At 45.2% G+C, this 19,741-nt stretch overlaps 1 protein-coding gene and 1 pseudogene across 1 annotated transcript in view; one reads left to right on the top strand and one right to left on the bottom strand.

Annotated features, from left to right (window-relative positions):
• Positions 1–19,741, top strand: part of LOC147020669 (lumican-like) — a 37,830-nt gene that overhangs the window by 16,318 nt on the left and 1,771 nt on the right. Inside the window, exons 2-3 of the mRNA XM_085896200.1 lie at positions 14,553–15,088; positions 17,926–18,244. Of these exons, the coding sequence (XP_085752326.1) occupies positions 14,553–15,088; positions 17,926–18,244 (855 nt within the window). The remainder of the gene's footprint in view (positions 1–14,552; positions 15,089–17,925; positions 18,245–19,741) is intronic.
• LOC147020670 (signal recognition particle RNA) lies at positions 16,477–16,617 on the bottom strand (annotated as a pseudogene).

Here is a 19,741-nt window from a genome sequence, read left to right as displayed (position 1 = left end):
ATTCCTGTTAACCTCTTGTCCACTGTAGGACAAAGGTCTTCCTCAACTCGTCAAGAGGGGGATTTGGCATAATCACCATGTTTGATAAGTGTGAGTTGGCGAGAGTTAACAAGTGTGGTAATTACACATCAGATAGTGGAGAAAGAACCAAGATTTAAACCAATCGCACAAACAGACAGCTCTTTCTATGGAATTAATTAATTACATAAATGAAATTTCATGAATCTCTCCAAAATTTTCACCTTCCAACTGGATATAGCCAAGATACATAAGGCTGGTCCAAAGTGAATATTGCTAAAATAATTTTGGTTGATTTTGAGAAAAAAAACAACAAACATGACATGACTCGTGGAAGAGCGGGGTGACGGAGGGGAAAAAGGCAATGTGGTGACAGTGGGTGCTCTGTTGTTGAGTAAGACACAGTGCGTGACACATGGACACAACTAAAGCAAAGGAGTAAGTAGAAAGAGCAGAGATTACAGACCCTCTCCAGGACTTGTTTTTGGTGGTGTTATTTTGTGTGGCAAATCAATGGAAGGATGTACTAAATGAAAGGTTGAAATGGTCTAGTTGTAAAGATGTAAAGGTCACAGTTCTGAAAGTGTAAAGGTCTGAAAAGGTCTAATGGGTCAAGTGTTGAAATGGTCTAAAGCAGTGATTCTCAACCCTTCCTCTGTCATTTATCCCCTCGGCTTGATATTTCGCCATTTACCCCCTTACTCCCATGCAAAAAAAATACATAGCCGGCATAGAGGGACAGAAAAAAAAAGAAGATGGGACAACTTTATTATTAAGGTTTTTATGAACGTTTTTTTAGACATGCCAATATCTGAAAATAAATAATCATGAATTAATTATAATGTAACATTTTTCCATTCACTGAAATATGAAATTGATTTTTTTAAATAATAATGAATTAGACACACACACACAAACACAGAGGCATACACTCACATACACACATATATACAGGCACACAGACACACACACAGACAACACAAACATAAACATACACACTGTCTGTCTGTCTGTCTGTCTGTCTGTCTGTCTGTCTGTCTGTCTGTCTGTCTGTCTGTCTGTCTGTCTCTCTCTCTCTCTCTCTCTCTCTCAGGCTTATCGATTTTCAAAATGCATACACAGGTATTTGTATTCTTTTGAATATTTAACCATAACCTAAATTTTAAATAAATACATTTAAGTGAGTATTTAATCCTAACTTAAGGCCCTGTCACACCTTGACGTTTTAGCCAGCGTATGGCAAGGTATCAAAATGTATGTAAAACGCTGGCATACGCTGAACTATTGATGTTTTTTTTTCCAGTTTTGGACGTATTCATAACGAGTTGGACGTATGCATAACGTATTAGTAACATACACAGAACGTTTCGATAACATATAGATAACTTATATCAACGAATGCTGAGCGTGTTGTCGGAGTTCATAACCTATGCCCAACGATAGGCTAACTTATGCATAGCGCGGCAGCATATCGCCGACGATCACGTGGCGTAGCCTATTAAAAGGCTGCGGCTCGACGATTCAAATCATAACCGCACTAGAAATCGAAGTGTCAACATCACCGTCATACTGAAGAAAAAAAACCCCCCACAAAAACCAGGGAGTCTGGAACATTGACGCTAAACATTACCTTGACGTGTTTCGACTTATGAGTAACTTACAAGTAACGTGTGTCAACGATCGCGTAACGTGCCTACAACACGTTACTCATAGGTTACAAACAAGTTTCGGGTATGCTCAACATTACCTCGACGTGATTTGACTTGTGAGTAACTTACAAGTAACGTGTGTCGACTTGTGTCAACAATCGCGTAACGTGCCTACAACTTATGGCCAGAATATGTGAGTCATATGCTGGCATACGTCGAAAAATTTCAAGCATGTTAAAATTTGTCGACGAGCTCGGCGTACCACAATGTATGCCAGCGTGCTCTTAACGTACACAAAACTTACCCAGAACGTATTCGACGTGTGCCAGCATTTTAGACAAATTTTTCATACGTCGGCATACGCTGGCTAAATCTTCAAGGTGTGACAGGGCCTTTACATTTGAGTGAGTATATCACCCGAACATAGATTTAGAAGAAATACATTTGAGTGAGTATTTAACCCGAACCCCTAACTTAAATTTTAAATGAATAATTACACACACATATATATATATATATATATATATATATATATATATATATATATATATATATATATATATATATATATATATATATATATATTGTTACGGTTGTGGAAATTCACAGATCACCATTTAGGTTTCCCGAAGATCAGTTATGTCGATAAGTGTGTGTCCATATTAGATTTCCCCACCGATGTATAACGGGATTTATTCGTGTGCTGGGCTGTGAACCTTTGAGGTAGTGTTATTCTTTCCTATCTATATTTTAAACATCACCTCACTACCTTCTCCACAACCACCAACATCTCCTCAACACCAATTTCCACAACCAAATGAACTTCTCACCATCATCTCCACAAACAACACCATCACAAACAACAACATCTCAACAACAGCCGACATCTCCTCACCAGCATCTCCACGGCGCCGCCATCTTTTCACCAACAACAACATCCCCAACAACCAACATCTCCACAGGCGAACACGATGGCATCCTCGCAGCGGTAGGGTGATCTCAAACACGGCCGCGCATGACTTGCAAAACGGATCAAAACGACGAAAGGGGCGGAGCCAGCCGGGGGTGAAGGGTCGAAGGTGAGGCAGTGAAAACCCCTCCCCTCGGGGCTATAAAAAGGCGTGCTTCGACGCTGAGGCTCTTTTTTGGTCAGAGTTGGTCGGTGAAGGCAGTCAAGTTGGAGTCAGCAGCAAAGTCGCCAGCCGGAGAGAGGTCGCCAGCCAGAAAGAAGTCACCAGCCAGCTATATAACGGTCCGGGCGATCGAGCCCTGAGTCGGTCGAGTGACGCTGAGGAGTGAGCGGGCTCTTTAAGAGCATCAACTCGTAAAGAGCAAGGCCCGTTCGTTCCTCTGAAGCGTCGTCGGCCAGGCCCGATCAACCAGGCCGCGCTGCTAGGCCTGGACCAACCAAGCCACCGTTACCACAGCTGCCGCTTGGACAACCGAGACATACGGGGGGTCACCGACAAAAAGACCATCGAGTCGCCTAAAGGGCGACGAAGGTAACCTGCACGGCCTCGCGGAGTTCCTTCGGTCATCCCAGCTCCAAGGAACATTAAAGGCTGACGAGCCCAGTTCTATCTTTCTTTTCTGGGGTTTTGCATGAAAGTCTGTGGCGCCTTGTCTACCAAGTAGAATTGTTGTAAGTGCATGTACATAATAAATAGATATCGGCTGTAGGGTTTTGCTCATGTCTTGTCCCCCATCCCCCCATTCACTGCATATGTGCATTTGAAATAAATATCCCCATTGTTGAAATGTCATCTGCTCGTTGCGTCCTTTCCTACCATTGATGCCATAATTGTGTTTGGAATAAATAGCTGGCTGATGAATAGCCGATAAAATGTACATCTGGTCCGACGGGGCTTGGCGATATAAAACCGCTCGGCAATCGCAAACGGAACGAGCTGCTTAAAGCGGCTCGTTTTCGTGCAGGCTCCATTGAGGTGTAAATCCCCGGCATTTCTGTCTGCGCGAATAATTAGGTACATCGACAATTCGGCGATCAACCCTGTAGCGCGGACAGAAGAGTTGGCTGATTTATGGTGTGGTTAACAACACCCGTAGCTGGGTTTCGGCGTTGATCCAAAAAGCTGTGACTAGATTGCTCATTCGGTGGGCGCGCGCGGCCGCAATTTAACTAAAGGCAGTCGCCCGCACACCGGGCGGGTGAAAATCCACAACCCTGTTGTCAGGACGTGGGATACAAATTCATCCCTTCTCCAAACGAAATTAACGGGAATCGGATCAAGGGTGTGTAGAGCGACCCTCCGTTCCCATTAAATTACGAGCATACAAATTATTATTCCCGATACGCAAAATGGCAGCTCAAGGCGAGCAGGGGCAGGGAGGAATGTGTTTTAATGTAGGATCCATGGTCCGGGACGGTTCTTTTTATTACACCCCACAATGAATTGTCGTCAGTGGGAGCGGCCTGAGCATGAACTTTGCTGGCAAACAAACTCAAAGTCGCAAAATAGCGGCGCGGCCGCACCTCAGCGCAACACGGAGCGGGTTGCTATTAATAGCACAACGAACAGCATAACAAAGGGCGGGGGTTTCCAACCACTGATTCAAACCACGTGGGTGAGGCAGGCGAACATTGGCAAGCTTCCGGCAGAACTGGAGGAAGAATGGAAAACAAAGCTGAAAAGGGAAAAACGGAAACACGATTTGGAATTGAGACAACTGAAGGAAGAAGTAAGAGAAGGCAAAAAGATAAGAGAAATCCGAGAACAGACGATAAAAAGAAAAGACAAATGCCTGGAAGAACTAGAGGAATACGGTAAGAAAATGGACGAAAGGAGGGAGGAAGAATGCAAAAGCGGTGAGGAGATAAGAGAGGAATGATGGGAAGAAGCGGATATGAAACGAAAAGAACACGAAACGGAAATTGACCAACTAATGGATGAAAAGAGGAAGGAAGAATACGAAAGAGGTGTTGAGATGAGGAAGAAATTAGGGGAAAAGGCTTCTGAGATTTGGGAACATCAAAACAAAGAGACAAAATTACAAAACGAGCTGAGGATGTTAAGAGAGCCAAGAAAGAGAACGGAAAATGAAATGTGAAAGAACCAAACTGTGCAGATGGAACAATTAGAAGCCAAAGCAAGACTAAAGAATGAGATGCAAGAAAGAGTCGTGAAAGAACAACGAATGAAGCAGGAAAAGGAGATCAATAAATTGAAGGAAACAACGAGATTGGAGAATGAGGAACAAGAGAGACAGTGGAATAAGAAACAAAAAGAACAAGGAATGAAACAGGAAAAGTAAATCGGCCAATTGAAAGAAACGATGAGATTGGAGAATGAAGAACATGAGAGACTGTGGGGTAGAAAACAAAAACAATATGAATTTGAAATTAACCAACTGGAGGAGAGAGCAAAGTTGGAGTCCACGGAGATGGAAAAGCTCCGGAAGGATAAGGAACAACTAAGGGGGCTCAGAGAGGAAGAACGACTCAAATGGGAAGGATAATGGAGCCAGGAAGTGGAACAACACAATAATATGGGATGTGTGACACCACAGGGGGGAACGTTAGTGGTGCGGGACTTGATTGACATCACTCGTCGGATGAAACAACAATTAGGGCAAACCCTGATAAAGGAGACACAAATAAAATGGAGACTGTGGAAATAATAACGGGAGCCCGGGTGACTGAGACGTGGAGGGAGAGACACGTAGAGACGAGGGAGATAATAAAGGAGAAAACTGAAATAAAAACAGAGACACGGGAGATAGAGGGTGAATTAAAAGAAACTAAAGACGAACACACACACATGGAGTTAGCGAGGGACAATGAGGATGGTTTGGGGAATGTCCCGTGACCCGGTGCGAGCAGAAAGATAGCCTCCTTCAGGAACGGAGGGAGACGCTATACTCCCTTGAAGCGGATCACGACCAGGTAGGTCCGGTCGAGCTTTGCAAGTTGGGGCGGGGGGCGAGTGCTGTGAACGGGTACACAAGGAGCTTGGGGGGTATGGAGGCCCCGGGAGCACTTGTGGTAGCGCGAATCCCCAGTGCGATTGTCCCGGTGTGTGTGCTTACGAGTGTGGCGAAATGCGTGTTGAAACGCGCGAATAGCGTGGGTGAAATGGTGTGTGTGAGTGAAAGGTCGTGTATGGAAGAAGCACTATGTGTGAGAGAAACCGCGTGTGTGAGAGAAATCGCATGTGTGAGGACGCGGTATGATAGGGAAATGGCGGTTGGTATGCGGGAACACGCAACCGCGTATCCGAGTGAGAGTGTCATGGGGAGGTGTGTAAGCGTCAAGGCACGTGGAAGTGTGGGTGTGGAATTGCGACGAAGACGGTGCCAGACGAGGGACAAGGGCCGGCCATAGCCGTTTCGAGGACCGTGCCGGATTCGCACGGCAGTGCGCTCGGGGTCCGTACTGTGCTTCGCACGAGGCCGTCGCGTGCGTGCCTGCGCGAGTGAAATCCGGTCCAGAAACGCACACGGTGGATGTAAGCCGATCCCGCGGACGGACAGAAGCTCGGCTGGAATAGTGAATTTGGATCGGATGGGTTATCCAGGCAAGCGGGTATGTAAAGCTCCGTGTGGCCTGCACCGCGTGTTCTGTTTGCAGAGCGCGTGAAGCGGCTTCCCCGATGCGTTACATGTGCCCCGGCTTGCGCAAGAAATCGTGCGATTTCAGGGTGTGAGTGACGTCATCGGGGATTCCGTGGCACAGGTTATGGATGAGCAGAGCACGTGTGCTCGCGTGGGGAACCCCTTGAAACGCGAAGCTTGCTTGGGATGCGTAGTGACGTCGTGGCGGCACGCATGGTTGGAATCCGGCAGAAGGGGAATCCCTGCCGGATGTTACCGTCCAAAAGGGACGAGGTGCGCGAAGCACGAACAGCTGCCATTACGTCACGGAAAAAAGAGCATGGTTTGCGAATTGCCGCGCTTGTGCGCATTTAAAAAAAATAAAAAAGAGAGAAAAGCAAGCCTCGCCACTTCGGGTAAACAGGGTTCCTAGGCAGGGGGTAGGAGACCCCTTGCTTAGGGCACAGGAACACCACAAGTTAGGGGGATGGGTAGCCATGGAGGGCACTCCCCAGGTTTTAGGGAGCTGGTAGGCTCGGAGACAGTCGCAGGGCCCGGGGGTGCCATAGTTGGAGAATCGGCAGAGGGTAGTTCCTGCCAAGTGAGCCGCGCTGCCCAGCCATGAGACCATTCGAGGGCACGATGGAAAATTGGAGGGCAAGGCCCAAATTTGTGAGGACACCAACACAGGCGACGGGAATCTTGGTTGGTTGAACCACTTAATAGATTAATCTCACTTAATAGATTAAGTGAGAGGCGGTTGTTGAAAACCCTGGGGTAGTTTAAGGTTAATGAATGTTAGGGTAGATAGAGAAGTGTACCCCTCCGCACTATCCATCCCTTCACTCTCGTTGTCGGCTGCTGGACCCACTTTGGGTTAGATCGCTGAGATCTGAGGAGGCCATTCTGAGACTTTGTTGGGCCTCAAGGCAGGACGCGAGCTCTCCTTTATTCCCCTCCAGGAAGGGAACATCGGGGTTGGGAGTAGGCTAGGTGACACTATAGGTTAGCTGGACAGAGACAATAAAGGGGGTTCGGGAGACGAATTAAAAAGGGAAATAAAATAAAATAAAATAAATAAGATGGGGCTAAATTTGGTTTTGCAAACTAAAGGAGTGGGTATGGACAGAGACAGGCAAAGGCGATAGGTTGGGAGGGAAACAGTAAGGTAGGTCCAAGCCCGCCTTCAGACCAGCCGGCACCACCGTACTCTCTCCACAAACCTCCAGAACGAGACAAGAGTCCGGCCAGCTTCGTATGCCGGCCTGTTTGTGCTACAGGGGCCTGTTCCGGCCTTGCCATGCCTTGTCTGCCTGCCTCTGCCTTGACCCCATGCCTGCGAGCCCTTGTTTGCATTTGCTCCTGTGTCCATCCATTACCATGTGCGCCAGGATCATCGCACAAGTTGCGGGGACTGCCCTGCAGGCAGCCCCACCGACCATTGTGTTTGCTTGCGTCAGTGCCCATCCAGTATTCTGCAGGGACTGCCCTGCAGGCAGCTACACCACGGGAGTGCATTGGTGCAGCCCGTGCACCGCTTGTGTTCACTGCTCAACTGCGCTCATTCCAGGGGGAAGGCCTGAGACTGCATTGGGCAGCCGGCCACCTTCTTTGTTCAGACCTGCATTTGTTTCATGAGCAAAGACTGCAATTGGGCAGCCTGGCTCCCTGCTTCAAGAATGGCCTGTGGGATGGCATATGGCATGCCGGGTTGGGGTGAGTTGCCTCCAGCAGCTGAAGACATGTAGTCCAAGAGCATTAGGTCAAAATAGGCCTGAAATGAAGACGAGAGAAGAACCTTCAGAGTTTAGGCTTTATTCCATTTGATTGAAGCCGCTTCTACGGGCACACCAGGAAATACAGACGCAGCATGGAGTACAAGCAGTAAGGTACACACGCGCAACTAATCACCGCAAAATAAATCAGTATTATATATCAATCAGTATTCTCACCATTCAATGAGCACCAAGTGAGCCGCCGACATAAAACGGCAATGCCCCAGGGACAAACCCCGCGGCCGAGCCGAACCTCAGCTTTATCTCTTCTGTGCTCAAGCCGGGCAACATGTGATCACACGTCACGACCTTCCATTCACCACAAGGCCCTAACCTGGACATTTTTGGTAACAAGCTGATTTTTTCAGGATAGGTCCAGGAATATGTCTAGAATAACATACTAAAAGTCCTCATAAATCCTCCTTGAGCATTTTCCGCAATCCAAGATGGCGTCCAAAATGGCCGCCTCTTCTGTTTTTCTCATAACTTTGCAAGCAGGTTTCCCCAAAACACACTTTAAATGTCTACATATATGTTTTGAAGTATGAGGAACTCATTAGAATACATCTTAAGAGATGCTGAAGCACGCAAGTACCAATAAGACCTCTTGAGTTCTTCCAAAAGTCCAGGCAGAAGCAGACGCCGACACCCTGATTGTCTCCACAGCACTAGCACTGGCAGAGTCAGAACATGTGCCAGTTGCTGTCGTTGGTACGGACACAGACTTACTGGTAATGCTAGTTGCTCGGGCAACCTCTTCCGCCGATGTGTACATGCTATGCCGCAGTAATCCTGTCACGGTCTTCAACATTCATGAGATTCAGCATGCCATAGGGGACACAAGAAATCACTTGATGTTTCTTCATGCTGTGACGGGATGTGACACGGTCTCTGCGATCTATCGTCAGGGCAAGTGTAAAGCTTTCAACATGGTGCACAAGAAGCGGGACTACGACTTGCTGGATACCTTCACAAACAGTGGAAGCACCCATGACGAGGTGGAAAAAGCTGGGGAAGGCTTCATTCTTAAGCTTTATGGAGCCAGCAGTTTTGAATCTCTTGATGACTACCGTCACATCGCATACAAACGGGCAATCGGTCGCAGTTCCCTGAGTTCATCCTTTCAGCTAGAAAGTCTACCTCCAACTAGTGCTGCAGCAAAGCAACATTCATATCGCGTCTATCTTACCGTCCAGGAATGGATGGGTAACTCCTTATCTCCAACAGAATGGGGCTGGCGATTTCAGGACGGGACTCTTACCCCGGTAGAAACAGACATTGCTGTTGCACCCGACACTTTGCTGAACATGGTGGCATGTGGGTGTAAACCAGATGGTTGCAGAAGCATGACATGTAGCTGCAAGAAACTTGGGCTCTTTTGTACCTCAATGTGCAGTAAATGCAGTGGTCTCAATTGCAACAATACAGCACCAACTCTTATAGATGCCGACGATGATATTACCCCAACTTCAGAGGACATCAACATTGAAGATACAGCATCTGACGATGAAGACAATGACTGATGCAACTAGGTGTGTGCATGCGTAAGGTAAAGATTCATCTGAAACTTTTGAGGTTTGAATCTCTAGCATGATCTTGTTTTGAATGTCTTTGCCTCTTGAAACAGGCTAAAACAGCAGTGTGTTGATAAGTGGCGGACATTTTGAGCACCATTTGAATTTCAGAAAGAACTTCAGCAGTTTTATTGTTTCCTTTGTACTTCAAAGTATCTGAATGAGTTCCTTATTTCTCAAGACATAATATATTTAGAGATTTAAAGTGCATATTGAGGTAACTTAGTCACAGGGTCATGAGAAAAACAGGAAATTGCAACCATCTTTGGCGCCATTTTGGATTTTGGGACTGGTTCAAGTAGTTTTATTGGTATAGATATGCGTGTTTCAAATCTGCGAATAAGAATTTATCGAGATTCCTTGACTCCCATAACATATATAAAGACATTTTAGTGTGCTTTATTGGGTTACTTAGTTGCAGAGTTATGAGAAAACAACAGGAAAAGGGGCATTTCTGGCGCCATTTTGAATTTCAGGATGAGCTCAAGTGTTTTTATTGGTAAATGCGTGTTTTTGAAAAATTCCCAATAAGTATATGATTCATTTCATTGAGTCGCAAAACATATATTAAGACATTTAAAGTGCGTGTTGAAGTACCTTGGTGTAAAACCAGAAACGGCAGCAATTTCAGACGCCATTTTGGATTTCTGAAAGAGCTTAAGCGGTTTTATTCGTTTTTGTGTGTTTCAAAATCTTCCGATATGTATTGTATTGAGTTCCTTATACTTCAAAACATATGTGTAGACATTTAAAATGTGTTATAGGTAAACCTACTTGCAAAGTCATGAGAAAAACAGGAAATGGCGGCCATTTTGGACGCCATTTTGGATTGCGGAAAACGCTCAAGGAGGATTCATGAGGACTTTTAGTATGTTATTTCACACACATTCCTGGACCTTTCCTGAAAAAAATCAGCTTGTTACCAAAAATGTCCAGGTTAAACCCTAATGCTCTTGGACTAATGAAAAGGTTCTGTGACAGACAACGGAGCCTTTTGAACAGGCCCCAAAGACATCCGACCTTCAGCTGCAGAGCCCTCACCCTGAAATACTGAATAACTCTGCCATTCCCTTTTTCCCACAGAGTCCATCAGTCCTGGGCCATGGTTTAGTGTAAAATGTATAAGGTTAAGTTAAGATAAAATTGTAAATGAGTTTTGCTCCCCCTGCATGTTTGTCATAGCGCCAGCAATTTTAGTTAAGTCGTCTGTATGAGTGAGTTTGTTTAGTTAGTTATTCAGCCCGTAGGTTATTTACTTTTGGGACACGGATACACCAAAATTCACACTCAGGGATCCGAAGGTAAATCGTACTAGGGGAAAAACTTACACATGAAGGCACACGAAAATTTGACAACTCGGGATGAGTCTGTAAAATGGGGAAGGGGTAGTGTTACTCTTGTGGAAATTCACAGATCACCATTCAGGTTCCCTGAAGATCAGTTATGTCGATAAGTGTGTGTCCAGATTAGATTTCTCCACCAATGTATAACGGGAATTATTCGTGTGCTGGGCTGTGAACCTTTGAGGTAGTGTTATTCTTTCCTATCTTTAATTTAAACATCTCCTCACCACCTTCGCCACAACCACCAACATCTCCTCAACACCAATCTCCACAACCAAACGAACTTCTCACCATCATCTCCACAAACAACATCATCACAAACAACAACATCTCAACAACGGCCGACATCTCCTCACCAGCATCTCCACGGTGCCGCCATCTTTTCACCAACAACAACATCCCCAACAACCAACGTCTCCACAGGTGAACACGATGGCATCCTCGCAGCGGCAGGGTGATCTTAAACACGGCCGCGCATGACTTTCAAAATGGATCAAAACGACGAAAGGGGTGGAGCCAACCGGGAGTGAAGGGTCGAAGGTGAGGGAGCAAAAACCCCTCCCCTCGGGGCTATAAAACGGCGCGTTTCGACGCCGAGGCTCTTTTTTGGTCAGAGTTGGTCAGTGAAGGCAGTCAAGTTGGAGTCAGCAGCAAAGTCGCCAGCCGGAGAGAGGTCGCCAGCCGGAGAGAAGTCACCAGCCAGCTATATAACGGTCCAGGCAATCGAGCCCCGAGTCGGTCGAGCGATGCTCAGGAGTGAGCGGGCTCTTTAAGAGCATCAACTCGTAAAGAGCAAGGCCCGTTCGCTCCTCTGAAGTGTCGTCAGCCAGGCCCGATCGACCAGGCCGTGCTGCTAGGCCTGGACCAACCAAGCCGCCGTTACCACAGCTGCCGCTTAGACAACCGAGACATATGGTGGGTCGCCGACAAAAAGACCATCGAGTCGCCTCAAGGGCGACAAAGGTAACCTGCACGGCCTCGCGGAGCTTCGGTCATCATCATTTTACCTTCGGTCATCCCAGCTCCGAGGAACATTAAAGGCTTCGAGCCCATTTCTCTTCTTTCTTTTCTGGGGTTTTTGAATGAAAGTCTGTGGCGTCTTGTCCACCAAGTATAATTGTTGTAAGTGCATGTACATAATAAATAGATATCGGCTGTAGGGTTTTGCTCGTGTCTTGTCCCCATCCCCCCATTCATTGCATATGTGCATTTGAAATAAATGTCCCCATTGTTGAAATGTCACCTGCTCGTTGCGTCCTTTCCTACCATTGACTGCCATAATTGCGTTCGGAATAAATAGCTGGCTGATCAATAGCCGATAAAACGTACATCTGGTCCAACGAGGCTTGGCGATATAAAACCGCTCGGCAATCGCAAACAGAATGAGCTGCTGAAAGCGGCTCGTTTTCGTGCAGGCTCCGTTGAGGTATAAATCCCCGGCATTTCTGTCTGCGCGAATAATTTGGTACATCGACAATTCGGCGATCAACCCTGTAGCGCGTGGACAGAAGAGTTGGCTGATTTATGGTGTGGTTAACAACACCCATAGCTGGGTTTCGGCGTTGATCCGAAAAGCTGCGACTAGATTGCTCGTCCGGTGGGCCCGCGCGGCCGCAATTTAGCTAAAGGAGGTCACCCGCACACCGGGCAGAAGTGTGACGAGGGTTTTGTGCCACTTCAGACATCAATAGCTCCAGCTCCTGAAAAGATGTTACGTGTCATTAGGTGCAACTGCCAGGCTGAATGTAGCACCATGAGATGCACAACATTGAGTGCACTCCAGCTTGTGGAAACTGCAGGGGCTCTGGCTGCACAAACACTCCATGTGACAATGATGAGGATGATGACGACATTGTCGAGTTCTAACTTTAATACGCTTTATTTTTCTCAACATGTATAGTAAGTTTATAATGGATGTAGTTTCTGAGTTCAATGCGAATTTTCATTTTCATTTCGAAACCTTCGTCAGGCAGATGTGATTGCCCCGAGTGGAATTGTAAATTTTGTCATGTTTCAATGATTTACATAATTATGTTGTATTGCCCTAGACTTGATTTCATCTTGTGTCTTCAACATTTCTTATTTTTTTTGGTCCAGGAGCCAAAATCAGTCTCAGGTAAATATTTTTTTTCGGGACAAAAAATTGACATTTTTGGACAAAAAGCTATAATTTTTTATTTTACCCTCAATACATTTCACTTTTTTATAATTATTCTTGTATATCAATATACTGACCAAAACTAGAAACAATTAGAATGCAGAAAAACATATCTTTACATATTAAAATATCAATCTTTACAATTTTCTCATTTTCCTCGAAGCCGGGTGGCGGCCATATTTGATTTCCATGATTTCAGGACTTCCCCCCCCCCCCCCGGAGGATCCCTTAGGACTTTTTTTCTGTCACTGAGGACATATCCAGGAATCAAAATCTGTTGAGTTTGCTTTTGTTGCAATTTGTGGGAGGTCATCCGACATTTTGACTGCACTAAAAGGGGCTTAAAACGTCGAAAAAGGGTTTAAATATCAATGGGGTCGAAAGGATATTAAAATGTCTGAAAGGTGTGAAGATCTAAATGTCTAAAAGGGTAGAAAGGGGTCTTAAGGGTCTAATAGAGTATATAGGGTCTTGAGGTTCTAAAATCTAAAGGGATCTTTGGGGTGAAAATGGTATTATGGTTCTAAAAGTGTCTTCCGGGTCTAAAGAGGATCTTAAGAATCTTAATGTTCTTAGGGTTCTAAAAGGTCTTCGGGGTATAAAAGGTTCTTAAGGGTCTCAAGGGGTTTAAAGGCACATAGGCATCTAAAAACAAACAGACCCAAATGCAATACCCTCTGAACCTCTGGTGAGGGTAATGAACAGGAAGTGGAGAGCAAGGAGGGAAGGGAACTGGGAATGCAGTAACCTGCAAGTAAGAGTGTTGGGTTAGGTAGGTTTAATGGGGATAAAAAAGTAAATGTTATGGATGGCCAGGAGAATGTCATAGTACCGTAGTAGTAGTGACATGAGATGATGGTGCCTGACAGCCTGCTTGATCAATGCTCAGAAATAATAAACTTTTGTGAACAATGCTTGCAAATGATGGACTAAATCAAATAAGGCAATTTTATTGGTTCTTACTGATCAATTAAATGATCAAGAGGTTAATTATAGAGATGAACACAAGGGTCAGTATCGATTGTACCAATAACTTAAAACTTCCAAAAACGACATTCACTTCATACTACGGACTGAAGATATGCAACATCACGTGCTTTGTTTACAACCAATCATGCACACACAAACAAAACATGTACGTGACGTTACATTGTGTTTCAGACAATCGTAGACAAGACAGGACATAGGTACACCAACCAAAATAAGCAGGAAATTCACTGAAGTTGCATTTGCTCTTTACATTCAATTGTTTCGCATAAGGAGGTAAAGTGAAAAATGTGATATCGATCAGAGCATGTACTTACTCATTCACCTTTGAAATTATGCTCCTACTTTTATTACAAATACAATGGTAATAAAGCTGTAATAAGTAAATAATTTATGACACTTGTTCAGAAAGATTTGTGACATTGAAAAGAGTAAATACAGAATTCTCATTTCTACCCCCATGCCCCCTCCTACCCCACCCCCTTTCCTTTTTCCAGGAATGTTCTTTGCCTTGGTTCTTATTCTGCCATGCACTGCTCAGGCTCAATATCGCTCCATATTCACCTGGCAAGCACCTTCCATCAGACCGTGTCCCGCAACTTGCCATTGCCCGGTCTTCTGGCCAACTTCCATGTACTGCGACGGCCGAAACCTGCATGCCGTCCCACCTGTACCTGCCCAGATGCGTTACATTTACCTACAGAACAACCTTATTGAGGAGATTCGTGAGGAATCCTTTAAGAATGCCACAAGTCTTGTTTGGCTCTTCCTTGAGCGAAATCGCCTCACGAGCAAAGGCATCGCAAGCAAAGCCTTTGCAGGATTGAAATCCCTTGAAAAGCTTTACTTATCACACAACAGTCTAACTGAGGTTCCTCATCCATTGCCTTCATCCCTTCGAGACCTTCGTCTCCAATATAACTCTATTAGCAAGGTGCCAGAAGGAACGTTCCAACATATGGAAAACCTTACGGATCTGTTCCTCAATAACAACCGCCTCAACAACAAGGGTTTACCTCCTAAAACACTGAAGGTTAGAGAATGTCGAAACAGATTGAGTGTTCACATATTTGGGACCATAAATCAGTGTGCGTACATATTACATGAATCGGTGTGGATACATGATACAAAAACTGTATTTTAAACAGTGCTGCCTTGCTAATAACACTGGTTAGCTGAATTATTCAACACAAATAGCTCAATAGCATTATCCTGGTCCATTACTTGTGTACACATTTCATTATACTGTTAAGGATCCAGGGTTCGAGTTTGACCACGAGGGGAAGTGCTCCGGTTCTTTCCGAGCATCCAGTCCCAAGGACACAGGGCACAAACAAATTCGTGCTCCGGCAGGTTGCTAAGCAACCACAGCACCGATTGGTACTGCCAATCCGGTAGGGTTACACTACCTCGCGTGATACCTTACAGGTGGGCATCCACACCAAGGAGGGTCTCGTAACCTCGATCCATATTCTAATTAACTCACCGGATCAGGTGCAGTTGAGCGGAGCTGCAAAGTATGCACCGGCTAACGAGCAAATTGGTGGGGTAAAACTTCCTGGCTAAACGGCATGCGGATTTTGCTGGACCAATAGGGAAAAGACGCTGCAAGATGGGTACATGTATAACACAGGTTTATTTATTACAAGGGAATGCAAATATTTACAAAGACACAATAAAGGACACAATGCAGACTTATACCGACATAAACTCACACACTCTAAACTTATACGAAGACAGGCGCCATCAGAAACATACCCCAAGGACAGAGAGAGAGAGAGAGAGAGAGAGAGAGAGAGAGAGAGAGAGAGAGAGAGAGAGAGAGAGAGAGAGAGAGAGAGAGAGAGAGAGAGAGAGAGAGAGAGAGAGAGAGAGAGAGAGAGAGAGAGAGAGAGAGAGAGAGAGAGAGAGAGAGAGAGAGAGAGAGAGAGAGAGAGAGAGAGAGAGAGAGAGAGAGAGAGAGAGAGAGAGAGAGAATGAGAATGAGGTGTTGGCGACTTCCTTTGGTACTTGGCGCAGCCGATGGGCCCATGCTTCCCAGACACTTTGGAGGGAGAGGAGGGGAGGAAAACTGAGGATGTCTAAGGTGCATGGTCGGAGGAGGTGTGATGAGGTGCAATGAAATGCAGATGAGGTGCAGAGAAGGAAAAAATGAAAGAGGTAGCTGTCTGTGGTGTCGCTCTGAAAAGAATGGTTGTTGGGACTTGTCCTCGCTGGTTGCTCATTTGCGTCCACAACAAACGAGACAGAACATGTGAGAAGATAACTTAATAATGAAGTTGTTGTTGTTCGTCTTTTGGCTGCTCCCGTTAGAGGTCATCACAGCAGATCATCCGTTATGATCCACATACTGATTTGGCACAGGTTTTACGCCGGATGCCCTTCCTGACGCAACCCTGGTCGCCTCTTACGACACAGGGATAAGGATTGGGTTTCGCCGTGATTCCGGGCTGCCCTACACCCTCTCAGAGCACGGCCCAGTGCAGAGCTCCCGTCCTCAAGCGATCCTCCAACCCAAGCCTCCGAGAAGCTGGATTACAGGCGCACGCCACTACGCCCGGTATAACTTAATAATGAAGTGCAAGTCTGTAAATGTAACTGTGTTTCGGATTGCCCTAATCGATGCTCTCAGCACGACACCTGGATTGCTCACTCGCCCAGCACCCTGGTCCGCCTGCTCAGCTCCTCCATCCATCCCGTGCCGTGCCGTGCCACCGACCTCGCCAAAAGCAGATGCGTCTCTCTCTGTCTCTGTCTGTCTGTCTGTCTCTCTCTCTCTCTCTCTCTCTCTCTCTCTCTCTCTCTCTCTCTCTCTCTCTCTCTCTCTCTCTGTCTCTCTCTCTCTCTCTCTCTCTCTCTCTCTCTCTCTCTCTCTCTCTCTCTCTCTCTCACACACACACATACACACACACACACACAACCCAGAACCACTACAACTCCTTTGCAGGGTATTTTACAGATGTCTGGTAAGGGAGGAGCCCAAAGTTGGATGAGGATGGTCAGTCGGCATTTCCCAGCGCCCCTATTGGTGCACGGATGCTTTTCCAAGTATTAGCCCCGCCCCTGCAAGGACCCCATACTGGAAATGACCCCATTCATATCTGAACGCCACGCGAAGGAGCTCCAAGGTTACCATGGGGTGTGGGTATCCGGAGGAGCGTTTTCCGGCCATGAACATGCGCTGGACACCAAATGGGAGCTGTAATTGAGTGGTGCGCTGGAGCTATCCATGCGGTTGAACGGATTCTCGCACATACTTGTGCTTTGGGTTACACGCCAGAACGTACCAAACACTGCAGCTGTTATGGTATGTGGCGTCCATTGTTCCTCGATATCTTCAAAGGACAGTGGTGTAAGTCTGTGGTGGTGACTGTGGTTGCAGCGTTTGTGGCGGTTGTGTGAGGTGGTTGAAGCATTGTAGCAGTTATGGTGAGGTAAGTGAGCTTGAATTGATGTAGGGATTTTTGTAAGGATATTGTGATGGTTATAGGAATGGTGTACCTTTGTGGTTCAAGTATGGCGAAGGTCTGAGGTGATGGTCGGTTCGGGAATGGCTCGAAGTTTGAATGAGGTTTTTGTTGTATATGCCAATGTGCTGTCTTTTACTATGCGGGCATGCATGTGTGAAGGGAAGATCGTGTGTGCAGCAAAGTAAATGAAATAGATAAAGGATAGAAATAAAGATCTCCCTAAAAGACGTAAGGGAAGGTTGAAGTGTATAATGTGTACTCATTTCATTATACATTGAAACATTACCTGTGTACACATTTCATTATACACTCACGCATTACCTGTGGACACATTTCATGATACATTCATACATTTGATCGATTATCTTTATTGTCTGCTAAAAGTTGTGAACATTCCTAGGACCTCACATCGTTGGTGACACTGGAGTTAACAGCAAACGAATTTGACAATCTCCCATCAGAGTTGCCAGCATCCCTGCAGCAGTTCTATATCGAAGAGAATCAACTCTCTGTTATTCCCAAGGACTACCTGCTGCAAACACCTAATCTGCAGTATCTCCGCCTTGCATACAATGAACTTAAGAACGAAGGTATCCCTCCGAACACTTTCAACATCCAAACGCTCGTTGAACTTGACCTGGGCTTCAACCAAATTGAAAACATCCCACGTGTTCATGAGAACCTACAATATTATTACATCGAGGCAAACAATATTGAAGGTAAGTCATCAAACATTGCAAACAACCAAGTCACCAAACACTCAGGGTAATGTCAGATCTAAGTCACCAAACATTGAGGGTAAGGTCAGATCCAAGTCAACAAACATTGAGGGTAGGGTCAGATCCAAGTCACCAAACATTGAGGGTAGGGTCAGATCCAAGTCACCAAACATTGAGGGTCAGGTCAGATTCGAGTCAAACATTGAGGGTCAGGTCAGATTCGAGTCACCAAACATTGAGGGTCAGGTCAGATCCAAGTCACCAAACATTGAGGGTAGGGTCAGATCCAAACCACCAAACAAATTATTTTCTCATTAATGAAACAAAAGTTTGTCAAAAGCCTAATATAACAAATAAGTAGAAAAAAAGGGTGATTGTTCAATTATATGGTCACATTTTTCGAAAATAATTATGTAGAAAAAAACATTTATTTAAAAACATAAAATAAATCTGTTTAAATTGTTCGAAGAAATCTGTTCAGGTCAGTCAATGTCAGACCAGGTACTCGTTATGCATATTGGATGGGGATTCAATGCAAATGTGGCCCAATTATTACATCATTACTGAGGTGCTGTTTAGTGCTGCTGATACAGTGCCCCTGCACTGCAAGACAAGAATTTGCAATTCGTCCAGGTCACAGTGACAATCGCTTACTGTTTGCGAGACACCATGGGAAATTTTATGTCCATCAATACTGTAAGCACATAAATCCACAGCTCAACATGTACCCACTGATTGGGGCAACAACCTGATTGTGAAGCACCAGGACGACAGTTTACATTCGGTTCAAGACTAGAACCCAGACAAGACAAGTCAAAGCGAGACAGACTCGGAATGTATCGAGTACTTTTCGTACTTAGATGTCTGTTTCAATTTGATAAGGAATGGAAGACACATTGATGAATCACCCTTCCTCTGAAACAAAAGGAAGATAGTTTATAGCTTTGTCGGAATTTGAACCCAGGTTAGACAACTCACAGGCGAGTACGCGTACATCTCAATCATCCTGCTGATGCGAGTTTTTTTAACCCCCCTGCTCTTCCAGCCAAAGAAATCGAGCTCAAAAAAGCGACAGAAGGGAGGGAAGCCCCTTTATGGGTGAGGAAGGTTATTGGGTCTTTATATACTGGACAGGGTGTTCCAAAATGACAACGATAGCCTTTTTCAATATGACATTATCATCAATATATACATATATATATATATATATATATATATATATATATATATATATATATATATATGTTTGTTTATTGATATATACTGCATATACATATATATGTACAGCATTCATACACGTGTGTGTATATATATGTATGTATGTATGTATGTATGTATGTATGTATGTATGTGTGTGTGTGTGTGTGTGTGTGTGTGTGTGTGTGTGTGTGTGTGTGTGTGTGTGTGTGTGTGTGTGTGTGTGTGTGTGTGTGTGTGTGTGTGTGTGTGTGTGTATGTATTACGAAAACTCTCATCTTGTGTAGATGTATGCATGTA

Source organism: Eptatretus burgeri, chromosome 9 (assembly GCF_056783735.1).
Source record: "Eptatretus burgeri isolate ZD-2024b chromosome 9, Ebu_testis_v1, whole genome shotgun sequence".
NCBI lineage: Eukaryota > Metazoa > Chordata > Myxini > Myxiniformes > Myxinidae > Eptatretus > Eptatretus burgeri.
Note: the sequence above shows the minus strand (reverse complement) of the source record. Positions and strands in the feature narration are given on the sequence as shown.